Source organism: Manihot esculenta, chromosome 18 (genome assembly GCF_001659605.2).
Source record: "Manihot esculenta cultivar AM560-2 chromosome 18, M.esculenta_v8, whole genome shotgun sequence".
In the NCBI taxonomy this organism is placed as follows: Eukaryota; Viridiplantae; Streptophyta; class Magnoliopsida; order Malpighiales; family Euphorbiaceae; genus Manihot; species Manihot esculenta.
Genome location: NC_035178.2, coordinates 14,255,635 through 14,270,347, shown reverse-complemented (window position 1 = coordinate 14,270,347; position 14,713 = coordinate 14,255,635). Strand labels below are relative to the sequence as shown.

General features: G+C 31.9%; 1 protein-coding gene across 5 annotated transcripts; it reads left to right on the top strand.

Moving 5' to 3' along the window:
* Window positions 1–1,380: 1,380 nt before the first annotated feature.
* LOC110607161 (disease resistance protein RPV1) lies at window positions 1,381–9,418 on the top strand. Of its 5 annotated transcripts, XM_043953591.1 has the most exons (11): window positions 1,381–2,009; window positions 2,299–3,367; window positions 3,485–3,805; window positions 4,332–5,306; window positions 5,393–6,463; window positions 7,219–7,361; window positions 7,612–7,881; window positions 8,006–8,257; window positions 8,334–8,432; window positions 8,565–8,815; window positions 8,905–9,418. In XM_043953591.1, exons 1-5 carry the CDS (start codon window positions 1,534–1,536, stop codon window positions 6,131–6,133), a joined length of 3,582 nt encoding a protein of 1,193 aa, XP_043809526.1. In that variant the 5' UTR covers window positions 1,381–1,533; the 3' UTR covers window positions 6,134–6,463; window positions 7,219–7,361; window positions 7,612–7,881; window positions 8,006–8,257; window positions 8,334–8,432; window positions 8,565–8,815; window positions 8,905–9,418. The 5 variants fall into 5 exon arrangements, with proteins under 5 accessions (XP_043809526.1, XP_021601938.1, XP_043809525.1 ...); XM_021746246.2 differs by lacking the exon at window positions 8,334–8,432; XM_043953590.1 differs by having other exon boundaries at window positions 8,006–8,432.
* The last annotated feature ends 5,295 nt before the right edge of the window (window positions 9,419–14,713 follow it).

Here is a 14,713-nt window from a genome sequence, read left to right as displayed (position 1 = left end):
TTATTTTGTATTTTAGTGAAAGGCTTATTTCTATATTTATTAAATTTTATTAATTATGTGACTTAAATTTTGGATATAATTTTTTTCATAGGTCAAATTGCGAATCAATTCAAAAGTTCTATATTACAATTAAAATAATATTTTATAAGATCTATAGTGACACAGAGAAGTATAGGTAATTTTATTTTTTTCATAACATTGAAATTAGAGTTTGAAAGTTTTTGAGAGATTGTATTGTTATTTTTAATCATAGCACTATATTAAATTAAATTCCATTTTAAAATTTTGAATTAAAGAAAAGTTCTCAATTTATAAGTTATCAATTTTGGAAATTTAGCTTTCTTTTTAAAGTAAACAATTTAAAATAACACAGCTAAATGTTCAGTTGTCAGCATTTTAACCTTTCAATCGTAACTCTTAATCATCAACAATTGTTGATTCATCCATTATATATAAAAAACCCTAGAAAAAATTATTATTTAGTCTATTTAATAGAAAAAAAAATCTATTTATTAGTTTGTTAATTTTAAAAAATATATTGAAATATTAATGAAATATTAAAAAATTTATTTATTAGTTTTTATATTAATTTTAACAGTTAAGTATGATTGAAAATTTTAAAATATCTTTATAAATATTTTTATAAAATTAAAAGACTAAAAAAATCAATTTTTTTTATACTTTAATAATAAAATTATTAATGATTAAAATTAATAAAATAATTAGGCATAATAATAATATTTTAATATATTTTTAAAATCAAATCATCAATTAATAAATTTTTTTCTAAATAAATAATAAATTTTTCTAAATTTAATTCACATACAAACTTTGCAAAATAAAGATAACTTATTATGAAAACAAGTATAAGCAGGACATGAATAGTGGATTTATATGTTCATTAATTATTGTAAATTTTTTATGACTAAATTTTTTATATAATAGAAAATTTTGTATATATATAAGAGTTGAAAATAAATGAATTTAAATTTTAAAATTAAATCAAATAAAATTATATGAAATTTAATTAAATTATACAATTTTTAATTATATCAAATCAAACAATAAAATTACTTTAAATGAATAGTATCCAAAATTCAATTAATTTCACAAAATTTTAGTTTAAAAAATTTAACCAAACAAGAAGCAAGTAATCATTTGACCGAGAAATTAGAGCAGTGGCGGAAGTCAACGGCAATTGCATCAAATCAAGAAGTAAACTGTGGGTCCCAAGGGTGGCCTTCTTTCGTATTCCACCTATTTGGAATTAATAATTTGATAAAATTTCAAGTAAATTAATTTTATAATACTTTGTTATTTAAAATAAAATTTTTAATTAAAATATTTCTATAAATTGTACGTAATTTTAATGGGAATTTCGTGGAAGCCACACAGAAACAACGAGGATGAAGCTTTGATTCATATAATATAAAGCTCCTCTCTCAGATTTATCATTTACTCAATTTTCACTCTATTTTTTGTTCTAAGTCTCTCAAGTTTCATCAGCATATTGCAGGTCTTCGCTGCCCAACAATGGCTTCTAATTCATCTTCTAAATCGAGCTATGATGTTTTCCTTAGTTTTAGAGGCGCTGATACACGCCCAAATTTTACCAGCCACCTTTATGCTGCTTTGAATCGAAAAAATATTACCACATTCATCGATGATTCTCTTGAAAGAGGAGAAGATATATCTTTAACCCTCTTGAAAGTGATCGAAGAATCAAAGATTTCAGTCATCATTTTCTCGGAAAACTATGCGTCATCTCGATGGTGCCTGGACGAACTCCTGAAGATTTTAGAGTGCATGAAGACAATGGGGCAATTTGTCATACCCATTTTCTATCATGTAGATCCGTCTGATGTTAGAAACCAGACTGGAAATTTTGGAGAAGCATTTGCGAAACGTAAAGAAAGATGTAAGGAGCTGAGCATAGACAGGGTGGAGAGATGGAGTAATGCTTTAAGGGAAGCAGCCAATCTATCTGGATGGGATTCCAGCAACTATAGGTAACTCTTTTACCTCTGATTTTGCATAGTTCATCACTCAATTTGCATAACGTTTGCAATGAAGAAGTTAAAACCAACAAAATGATCATAAAAGTCTTCACTCAATTTCTGAGAATGACTTGATAATAGAGGCCTTATTTTGAAAATATCTTTCTTATGGAATTCCATAATTAATTTCGCCTGGATTCTTCAATTATTATATATTGCAAGAAGAATAAGGTCTTGTCATAATTTGCCTCAACTTTTATTTTCGAATGAATTGATACATGATTTGATTTTATTATTTTAGGCTTGAATCTGAATTAAGTGAAGAAGTTGCTGACCAGATTCTGAAGAAGTTGTATCCCATCTCTTTTTCTGCTTCTACTGGCTTAGTTGGCATTGATTTAAATGTTAAAAAAATTATATCACTGTTATGCATTAACCCAACAAATGTTCAGGTAATAGGAATTTGGGGAATGGGTGGTATTGGAAAGACCACTATAGCTGAAGTTCTTGTTAGCCAAATATTTAATCAATTTGATTGTTTTTGCTTTCTTCGGAATGTTAGGGAAGAATCAGAAAAAATTGGGCTACTTGGTTTGAGGAGTAGATTTTTTTCTGAACTCTCTGGGGTTGAAATTAAGATAGAAATGCTCCACGTGCTACCCACTTTTATTAAGGATTCACTTAAGAGAAAGAAAGTTCTTGTTGTCCTTGATGATGTTAATGATGCAGAACAACTTGATGCTTTAGCTGTACATGATGATGATTGTTTTGGTTTGGGAAGTAGAATCATTTTAATAAGTAGAGACAAGCAAGTCCTTAGCAGTGTTGATGAAGTATATGAGGTTAAGGGATTGGATGATAGCGATGCTCTTCAGCTATTAAGTATGAAAGCCTTCAAACAAAAGCATCCTCCCATGAAATATATAGAGCTGTCCGAAAGGGTACAAACTTATTGTAAAGGTGTTCCATTAGCTCTCAAAGTTTTGGGATCCTATTTGTGCAAAAGGACTCCAGAAGAATGGGAAACTGCATTGAATAAACTAAAGCGATTTCCTGACTGCAACATTATGAAAGTCTTAAAAATAAGTTATGATGATTTAGATCCAATTGAGAAGAGCATATTTCTAGATATTGCATGTTTCTTCAAAGGATATAACAAAATCTGGGTAGAAGAAATACTAAATGGTTTTGATTTTCCTTCACATTGGGGAATAATTCGTCTAATGGACATGTGTCTCATAACCATTGTGAATAATAAGTTAGAGATGCATGATTTGATAGTGGAAATGGGTCAAGATATTGCTCGGAGGAAGGGTAATAGGTTATGGAATTCTAAGGATATCTGTCATATATTGGCCACAGCTAATAAGGTAAGTAAGACAAGGAGTTTTATATGTATAGAAAAGTTATGATATCATTTAAAAGGAAAAAGAAAATTACTGAATATTGATTTATAACTTTCTCTTCTCTACATTGTTGATTGTTAGGCAAATAAAGCAGTGGAAGGCCTATTTTTGGACATGTCTGAAACTGAAAGGGTATATTTGAATCCTGCAGTCTTCTCACGAATACCCAACTTAAGATTGCTCAAATTTTATTGGAGTTTCCCCTGGTTTAAGAAAGAAGGTAGCAGTTTCATAATTGAACATGGTCCATCAAAGCATATAAAAAGTCTTCCTAACAAGTTGAGTTTACTTCATTGGGAAGAATACCCTTTCAAGTCTTTGCCATTAGATCGTTCCCTGGAAAATCTTGTTCATCTCATTATGCCAGAAAGCAAAGCTGAAGAGCTATGGAACGGATCTAAGGTATGCTTTACATGTATATATCTGTCATTGTTTTTATTTTTGTTTATTATAATTGCATAAATTTAAAAAAAAAATATTGTACAAGCCCTTAGATATAAAGAAAATATCTTTGAATTCATAAATCAAGAAAATTGATTAACCTATTTTAAAATGACTAAGCTTTAAAATATATCTATTTGGAGAAGTTTTCAAGACAAAATTCATTTATAAGTATGAAAATCTTTTTATGTATTTTAGCTACTTGTATGATCTGGAAACATAATAAAAAAATACATTTTCTTTAAATTGAATTCTTCATCTCCAGTAATTTTAATTATTGATAGCTAAAAATGTATAATAGTTACAATTTAATTAGATTTTTATTCAATTAACTTTTAGATTTTATTTTAACAAATTAAATTGTACTTTTTACTTTAAAAGTGCAGAGTAAAAAATTAGGAAAAATAAGAGGAAAAAATAGAACTTATATATATATATATATGTTATTACAAAGATTATTGAAAATGTGTGTATTTGTCTTGTGCAGTCGCTTCCAAAGTTAAAATCACTAGATCTTTCTCGGTCAGTGCACTTGAAAAAACTTCCTGATTTCTCTTTGATGACAAACCTGGAAAGCATAAAATTTATATGTTGTGAGAGTTTGATTGAGATTCCCACATCCATTCAGTGCCTAGGAAGACTCAATTCCCTTTATCTAAGTTCGTGCAAAGAGTTGAGAAGTCTTCCAAGCCTCAAACAGTTGAAATTTCTTAAGAATCTAAATCTCTTTTACTGCTGCAACTTGAAGATTTTTCCACAAATTCCGAGAGGCATAGAAGAATTTGAAGTACGGTACTCTGGATTGGAAGAGTGGTCTCAGTCTATCCTATTCCTTGACAATCTCAACCTCTTACGTACGGGACATTTCATAAATCTTAGAAGTGTTCCAAGAATAAAAAATTACAATAATAATTGTTTCCTTGATCTTATTGGCTACTTGAATCTTATCACGCTTCCAGAGATAATAGGAAATGTGGAGTCATTGATATTTGATGGGACTTTAATGGAAGAATTGCCCTCATCAATTGGCTGCCACTCCTCACTCGTTGAGTTGAGTTTGGTGGGATGTGAAAGGCTCAAGAGTCTTCCAAGTAGCATTTGCAAATTGGAACTTCTTAAGAGGCTACGTCTAAATGGGTGTTCAAATCTTGAAGAATTGCCTCCTTTGTATGGTTTATGCTCTTTAAGGGAGCTGTATCTAAATGGCACTGCACTAGTAGAAAGCCCCCCTGACAGTTTCTCTTTGCCATTATTAAGACGGCTGAGTCTGAACAACTGCAAGAGACTCCAAACAGCAGTATCTGCTTCATATATTCCACCAATAAAATATCCTGAAGGATCCTGGGAGGACTACCGTTATGTTTTTAACTTTTGTAATTGTGTAAATTTGGACCAAACTGCACGTTCCAACATAATGGCAGATGCTCTCCGGAAATTTGAAGAACTAGCTATTGCTATCAATGTAAGCCTCCCCTTCCTCTCACTTTCTCTTCCCCCTATATTAAGATCTAACTCTTATTTATTTATTTTCCTATCCTTCTATGACAGATTTTCAAAGAAGTTGATAAAGAAATTGCATATTTTATTGTTAGTTTAGCTGGAAGCAAAATTCCAGAGTGGTTGAGCTATGAAAGCTCAGGAAATTCAGTAGCTACTTCATTGCCTCCTGGTTGTTTCAATGATATGTTCCTGGATTTTGTTTTTTGTGCTATTCTAGAATTTGAGGCTCCTGTTGTCGTGGGGACACTTCATCACTTATACTTGGAATGTGAAAGTAGTTTCAGAAACAGTAATGGTAACAAAATAGCCAATTTTGGAATATACATTTGTGATTTGGAGACTGAATATGAATCAGAACATGTGTTCTTTTGGTATGGAGGCCATCACCGTTCCCCTTTAGATTTAAATGATTGGCTCAAACAGAATTGTTACCATGTGAATGAGGCATCATTCAACTTCGAAGCTGAAGCCATCTGTTGGGATTCAAATTCAATGAAGAGGGTAAAGGTGAAAGTAAAAAAGTGTGGATTCCAGTTGATATATGCCAAAGATGAGGTGAACTGGTGCAATCGTCACGTATGTGGAGCAACCAATCCAGATATTCTGGGGCAATTGAAAGAAACAAATAGCAAGAATAAGAGAAGCAGCAAAGGCTACTACTGCAGCAATAAGACCAGTGTCATTGCTGATGGCAGATCCAGCTACCAAGAAGTGGAAACCCATCCTAAAAGATTGAGGCAAAATTTCTCAATGGAAAATTACTCTTCAAATAACCAGGATAAGGTTTAACTGCGACTCTGTTATGGTTCCTTAAAGTTCTTCGGTGGTTCTTCCCAAATTCTACAAATTTCTTTGAAATCTGTTCCTATTAATGGTGAATGACTAGGGTTTGCGGCTCTGTTTTTCTGTAAGTCACCTCCATTTTTGTAGGACCTAGATTGAGAATGCTGTTGCAGCTATTTCCTGTCAATGATGCTAGCAACAAGAGTTCTCATGTGTTTAATACAAGTGAGGTTCTGCATATCATGAGCAAGTTAACTGGATGGAACGTTCCTGATAGTGACATATTTGGTCCTTATGAACTTCCATACTTCCCTCTGTTGGACCCTTACAATAATGGTTTGTCTCAACTTTTACTATCATGAAAATAATTCTTATTTTATTGAATCTATGTATGTATAAATATAAAATTTTTTGAACTTTTTGGTGTTATGTTTTCCTGAATTTTTCTAGAGATTAAATAGAACCTCGTAATGTGCTCAAGAATTGTGAAGACCTACCAGTACTATTAGCCATTGGCTGAAGTTTTATCTGATTCTTTTGCTTATGTTTGTAGCTAATAACAATTCCCTAGAAAAAAGTAATCTGTATGAAGTTATGAACTTATTTCTTAACATAAAGAATATCTTTTTATTTGCATTGTGAACGCCAGGAATACCTCACACTTGTTAAATAATCTTAGAAGGCATTCTCTAATTTCTATGCCCAACATATAATTTTGTGACAATGCATTTATATTGTTGCATATTTGAAGCATGCCTCTAATATCAATGTGGAAATGTGTTATTAAGTTGTGTTTAGTTTGTCAAATCGAGGATAAAGCATATCTGGTTGGTGTTATTTTCACTTCATCTTGTCCATGCATATCATACATTTGCTATGGCAGTGATGTTGTTAGTAGTATTTTACTATGGAGTATAACCTATAATGAAACTGAAGTATCACAAAGTTAAATTTAAGAATGAGTTTAAATGTGGTATGTATCTGGTACATTTTCTTCTCCTACAGAAGTATGTGATGAACTTGTTGCATAATTATCCTTATGGTTCCCGGGTGTCACAGTGATTCTTTGTCATCATCTTCATCTGGTACAGGCAAGGGTGCTTTGGTTGGCATAATACTGGGTGCCATTGCCGTACAGCTGCATTGTGTGTAATTGTTTCACTTCTTATTATGAGGGTCTATTTGAGGAGCTACCATTTGAGGGACTATCGTGCAATTTCAAAAAGACATCATAGTGAGTTTTCCTATTCCTATGAATGGACAGTTCGTGTAAATAATTGTCTTTTCAGGAGTCCTTCTAAGTACTAGGTTAATGCTCTGCAGTTTTAGTGTCCTTTCTGTGTTGTTTATTCTTGGATGACAAACAAATATGTTTTGATTATACAATTTTCTGAAATCGATGTGCAATGCTGTTTTAGAGTTTGAAAATAAAAATCTTAGTCTGAACAGTTCGATCTCTAACATGTGCCTCTTTTTGTGCATAGCATCTAAAGCCTCAATGAAAATTGATGGTGCGAAGGATTTTACTTATACTGAACTGGCCTTGGCTACCAACAAGTTTAGTAGCTCCACACAAGTTGGTCAAGGAGGATATGGAAAAGTTTATAAGACAGCCCAGTTGTGACCATCAAACGTGCTCAGGAGCATTCTTACAGGGTGAAAAGGAGTCTTTAACTGAAATAGAATTGTTGTCAAGGCTGCATCATAGGAATCTCGTTTCTTTGGTTGGATATGGTGATGAAGAAGGTGAACAGGTACCTGGAATATCATTTTCCAAATTTTTTAACTTCCACCTTTATAGTCTCACATTTTCACTTAAATTTATCAAGTCCTGCCAACAGCCTAGCCCATATTAAACTTTGTTTTTCATCCACTTAGGAACTCAATTCTATTAGATTGGAGGATTCTAGGAGACATTGGGGAAAGTTCAGGTTCTTTTTTTATCCGAATCAGAAAACGGTACCATATATCTCCTCAGTAGCTCCCATAAGCTGGAGGTGTAAGTCTCTGTTCTCTCTCACATTGCTGCAAGCCTCAAAAATTCAAAAACCACAATTTTATCCCACAACCACGTGGGAGTAAAAGCCTTAACAAATCTGTTACAACCTCTCAGACAGTAGTGCAAACTTGGTAAGGCATGCTGCTCAAGTGATGTTAAAAATTGTCATTTGAGAAAAGCTTAAAATGGTTGCCATTATTCCTGCAGATGTTGGTTTATGAGTTTATGTCAAATGGCGGCGCCTTTAGAGATAAACTTTCTGGTCTCCTATTTCTCCCTTTCTGTGCTTATTGGCCTATGAAAATTGTAAGCAAGAGTCGGCTAAAGTGCATATCTTTTTTTCTTTTCTATATGAAATCTACTATTCAATTTTAAGTTTTCGTGTACTGATGGATGAACCCTTTAACTGATTAATCTTATACGTGAATGGTATTACAGCCAAATCTAAAGAACCCCTGGGTTTTAGATTGAGATTGAGAATTGCCTTGGGTTCAGCGAAAGGCATCTTCTAGCTGCATAAGGAAGCTGATCCTCCAATTTTCCACCGAGATATCAAGGCAAGCAACATATTGCTGAACTCCAATTATAACGCAAAGGTTGCTGATTTTGGACTTTCAAGACTCGCCCCAGTTCCAGATATTGGAGGGGCCGTGCCAGCTCATGTGTCCACAGTTGTAAAGAGTACTCCTGTAAGTTTAATATATTCTTCACGCATATTTTTCAAGAGGCAAAGGTTGTGCTGAGTGGTTGGCAAAAATGGCTTCATTGCTTATTTCAGGTCTGCACATCATGCAGAGGCTGCCAGATGATCTAAGTCCTAGTTTGATCCAAGACATCACAGGTGTTTGCAATTTGAGATTTTCTTGTATTTCAGCTTTTAGCTCCCTTTCGTTACCCAAAAAAAAAAAAAAGGGCAACGACGATGATAAGGGGAAGCCAAAGCTGTCTAATATAGTATCTCCATTAATTTACTGAGCTAATCGGAGCACAGAGAAGTCATTGACGTCCAAAGTCAGAAGTTCAGCACACTGGAGTGGAGGCTTTATTATTTGTTAGAGAAAATAAGGCGCATCAATAGATTCTTTATTTGTTGATGGATGCCTCACTTTTTTGAAAAGTAATGTCATCTCTCTCCACTATTATATTTTATTGTAGAATATATAAGTTTTTCACCCTTCTTCCTTGCGGTGCACTTCACACGTTGTGTTTCCGACAAGAGGAGACCTTATTTACCCATTTCTACAAACTGGGTTAAATTGGTAAAAATTTTGAAATGTGTTTATTTGCCTCGATATATAGTTGCGGGCGAATTTGAATTTGTTGCTATATATAAATTATAATCGTAAATTATATTAAATTTAATTATTAAACATTATGTATAAATAATATATATTAAAATATTTTATTAAATGTTTATATTCAATATTATAAATTATGTGTATATTTTTTATATTTAAAAAATTTTATTTTTTATTAATAATATTTTTAATTATAAAGTTTTATTTTTTTATATTTTAAATTTTTATCAGTATTTACAATATTAAATAATAGTGAGAATGGGAGTGAATAATGAGATTACTAAAAAATAATATTGTTGTAATAATAATATGTATTTAAAAATTTTTATTATTTAAATAGAATTTTAAGGACTATATTATAATTTATTATTATTTTATATAAATTTAATTTAGTCATTTTTACTATAATTATCATAAATTAAAAAATTTGATTTTATTATTCAAAATTTAAAATTTTAAATATATATACGTTTAAATTTTTTTAATATAAAAGAAATAGATAAATACAAAAAAATTATAATTTATCAATATAAAAAATAGATAAAAGAATTATCAGTTTTTAAAAATGTGTAATCTTAAATTATAAATTAATTGAATTAAAATTAAAAACTAATTTAAAATATATTTATTAAAAATAAATTGAAAATATAATTATTAAAATTGATAAACTTTAAAATATTTTTAATAATTATTTATTTAAATTATATTAAAATATTAATTTTTTATACCGATTAAAATAAGAGATACGATAAAATATAAATAAATTTAATTGGTTAAAGATATATTAATTAACTTTTTTATAGTTTGAGGTTTTAACTTTTATAGCTAAGGTTTAACTATTAAAACGTTAATAGTTGAAAACTTATTTAGTCATTATCTCAAGAAAAATTTACTTTCTCTATCTCATAAAATTTTTTTATTTTTTTTAATTATTTTAAAATTATTATTCACTTTTCTTTTTAATAATATACTAATATATAAATTTACTATTATAATTCTATTTAATTTTTTTATAATATTTAATAAAATTAAATATTTTTAAAATGAATGTAATTAAAAAATTAATAAAAAAATTATATTTTTTAATATGTATAAAAAATAAGATAGCAAAAAATTATAAAATGAAGCGAGTGTTATTTAGTTCTTATATTATGAGAGAACTTATTAATTGGTTCTTTTATTTTAAAAAAATATATTAAAATATTTTTAATATTTTAAAAAATTTATTAATTAATATTTCTGTTAAATTTAATCGTTAAGCATTATAAATAAATTTAAAATCTCTAAGAGAATAATTAATAGATTTTTTAAAAATTTTAAAAATTAATTAATGTATTTTTAAAATTATAAAAATTAAATATAAAATATTTAACAGTTAAATTTAGACTTTTTTAAAAATTTAAAAGACTAATTAATGTATTTTTTAAAATTATAAAAATTAAATATAAAATATTTAATAGTTAAATTTAATAAAGAGACAGATTAATAAATTTTTTTATAATGTTATGATATTTTAATTTATTTTTAAAATTAAAAAATAAATTAACAAATTTTTCATACTATAAGCTTAAATAGTAATTTTTTTTATTAAAATTAAACTTAATCGATGTAACTTGCGTGTTTAATACTAGTTATAATACAAACGAGTTATATTTATTATATACATAATTATTATTATCTAAAAACTTTATATATTACTTTTTATTTATTTAATATTTATATATGTTATTTTAATAATTTTATGCCATAAATTTGACTTTTTAAAAAAATATATTTAAATTTTTAATATTCATATATAACTCAAAATTTAAATTTTTTTATTAATGTTAAATTAATTTAAATAATGAAATAATTATCTCCTTAATTTATCATTCACTATAAATTTAAATTTAATTAAATATATAAAATTTTCAATTTTATTAACTTTAAATTAATTTAAATAATAAAATTATTATCTACTTAAATTTCAAATATATACTTAAATAAATGTAGATTTAACATATTATATATTTATAATTAAAATTTTAAAATGTTAAAATTTATATTAAATTTAATAAATTATTTTTATTATAATAATTAATTTATAAATTTAATAAATTTATAATTATGTTACATGAAAATTTTTCAACGTGAGTTATGAGCTATTATTATAAAATAGGATTATATAGCAAGAGTTTAGTAAACTGATAGACAGTCAGAGTCAAACGCCCGTCTCTTTATGAAGGCTCAAACGATCATTGTACTCGAAACCAAGAGAAAAAAAACTCTGTCTCAGGACAGGTCAGTCTCAGATTGGACAAACTCGCTCTCTCAACTTTAGGGCGAGTCTCCATAAAAAAGATATCGTTAACAGTTACAATCCAGCAGATCCCCTTTACGCCTGCAATCACGGAATACCTAATCAATTAGTCGGTAAAGATCCCTTACCAGCGAGCTGGACACATCATCACCGGATTATCAGGAAATACTATAATTAACCATCCTCTTATAATATAAAAATCAACGATCAAAGAGATAAAAGTACGATATTCTCTCACACCAATACTCTGAATTCTAAGCGATTTCTTACTCCCGCCTTATTCTTCAGTTTACTAACTGAAGCGTCGAAGTAACTGTCATAGGCGCCAACCACCTCGCTTTCTCCTTCTTGCAGGTCTAGCCAATCATAGCACAGCTCCGATTCGGTCACGTCATAATTTTAATTCCAGCAACATCATTGGTTCCATTACTGAGAAGATCCATTGAATTATCTCTGTTCATTTGGATTAAAATCGGTCTTTTTTTCATTTTTCTCTTAAAAAAATCTCTCTTTTATCTTTAATGGCCGACAATTCATGAGCTGCTGCTAAGCCTGCTACGAATGAGGATATTATCATTTCTTCCACCCTTGACAGTGGATAAAACACAGCCTCTATAGTCAACGAAATAGATTTCAACAATCTGAGCATTGAGCAAATACTCCAGTAGGTTAGAAGGTTGCAAGTTATTTTCAAGCAATACAAAACTCAGGAACAAGTGTCACTTATGGCTCCCAGGGGAAGGGAAGAAGTCTCCGAAGATATCCCAGGGACTCGGATGGAGGCAGTCCGAGTATGTTCTAAAGGGAATGACAAGTTCTAGGAATGAGAGCTATCAGATGAGATTCCCAAGGACACTGACTGGAAGCTGGAACGGCCTGCTTAAAGGTGCTAGGAAGGATGGTAAGAGGACAAAAGGACAAGTCAGAAGCAAGGTCAAAAGCCAGAAAAGTAAAGGTATGAGTGTAACAGCCCGGAAACCGATACCCTACCGTAACGGCCCGAACCGCCACCGGCGCTAGGATCCAGATCGGCTTAAGGTCGCCGGGACCCGTAGCAAGCCAAACATACCTCCTATCACCCGGTTAAATCCCATACATGATCAAAACTTAAACATAAAAACTGAAACATAAGATGTATAGACCGAGCTTGACCTGTATGCAACATAGCTGGAAACATAAAAGAACCCCCTACTAGAGCCCTCATCAAAACTCTAGTTGGGTCAACATAACATACATCAAGCTGGGATCACATCCAAAGAACTAGAACCTAACCTGTGCATGCATCAGACCACAAACATAAGACCTCCTGCAGGGCCCTCATCAATCTCTAAAGTGGTAAACAACACATGCCACAAGTTCAGTTCAACACAACTCAACATTTAAAACTTTACATACAACATGTATTAAACAGGGACTAACCAAGTCTTAGGGCCAAGCACAGTACTAATCCATAAACATAACTCTACTATACTTTACATTACAATATCTCAGTTTACATTACATGTCCACACTAAAAGTACTAAGCTAATACTATTACAAGCCTTCTTACCCTTGACGTCTTCCTGGCCTACCACTGACCTGCAAAACTGGGGTTAGGAGAGAGGGGTGAGCTAAAAAGCCCAGTGAGTAGAAACAAAGAAAACAGTTCATTAATTACATGCTCTCATGAAATGCGTCATATCACAAAGAAATCACATAATTGTATCTTGTCCGTCTCGGGGCTCATGCAGATAAAATATTCCCCACGGACTGTTTTTGAGAGTTTCTTTCTTTGCTAGCATCCTTTACTCTCAAGGATCGGACATGACCTCAAAAATCCCTCTGTCGGTGCCCGGCTCCCCCAAGGAAGCTCACACAGGACTTTCACATACATGACAGGGTGCCTAGTCCACAGAGAGCTCACAGGGACTTTCCTATATGTACTTGTCTGGCTCTCAAAGGACTCACCCAAGACTCAATGACAGAAATGGGCTATTGAAGTCGCCTTGGTTCAAACCTCCTGAATCAACATCAAATAATGCAATGCGCCACATTCGTGAAACTAGTGCAATCAATCCTATTACATGTAATCATGATGCATGAACATGCTTTAGGCATTAGATTTCGTAAAATAAAAGATTTTTTATGTAACAGCCCGGACGTGAACCCCGGCACTGTTACCGCTCACAGCCCGTGACCTTCCTCTGGGCCCAGCCACTGTGAGCAGCTCTTAACATCCCTTCACCCTCACGGGTTCCAGGCAGGATTTGTCCCTCGGGGGAGCCATTACGGCCCGCCCTAGCCCGAGTGGATTTGGCCCAATTCCTTCCTCTGGGAATTAGGTCGCCTCCCCCACTGCTCGAACCCTTGACCTCCCACTTTAAGGGAATAGTCTGGTGAGAGTGAGACCTAATTCCCAGAGGAAGGAATTGGGCCAAATCCACTCGGGCTAGGGCGGGCCGTAATGGCTCCCCCGAGGGACAAATCCTGCCTGGAACCCGTGAGGGTGAAGGGATGTTAAGAGCTGCTCACAGTGGCTGGGCCCAGAGGAAGGTCACGGGCTGTGAGCGGTAACAGTGCCGGGGTTCACGTCCGGGCTGTTACAATGAGGGAGACCATAGAAGTTACCCTATTTTTCAAGGAAGGAATGGTCGAGATAAGTATAAAAAATATATTCCATTAGACGACTCACGAATGCTTAGCCTAATATGGATTAGAAAAAATGACAAAAGGATAAGATGGCCTCTCGAACTCAACCCTAAGAAAGTCGAAAAATGAGATAGGACCAGGTACTGCCATTTTCATGAAGACCACAAACATGTAACGGAGGAGTGTTGGCAATTGAAAGACGAGATCAAAATGTTAGTAGGGAACGGCACACTTTGAAAGTTTATCAGAAAGAGTAGAAAAGATAGGAGGCCCGAGCTCGAGGTAAGAATTCCCAAAACCTCCCCCGACAGTGAACCTATGGAAGATTATTCATGTGATTGTAGAAGGACCGAGTGTTAATA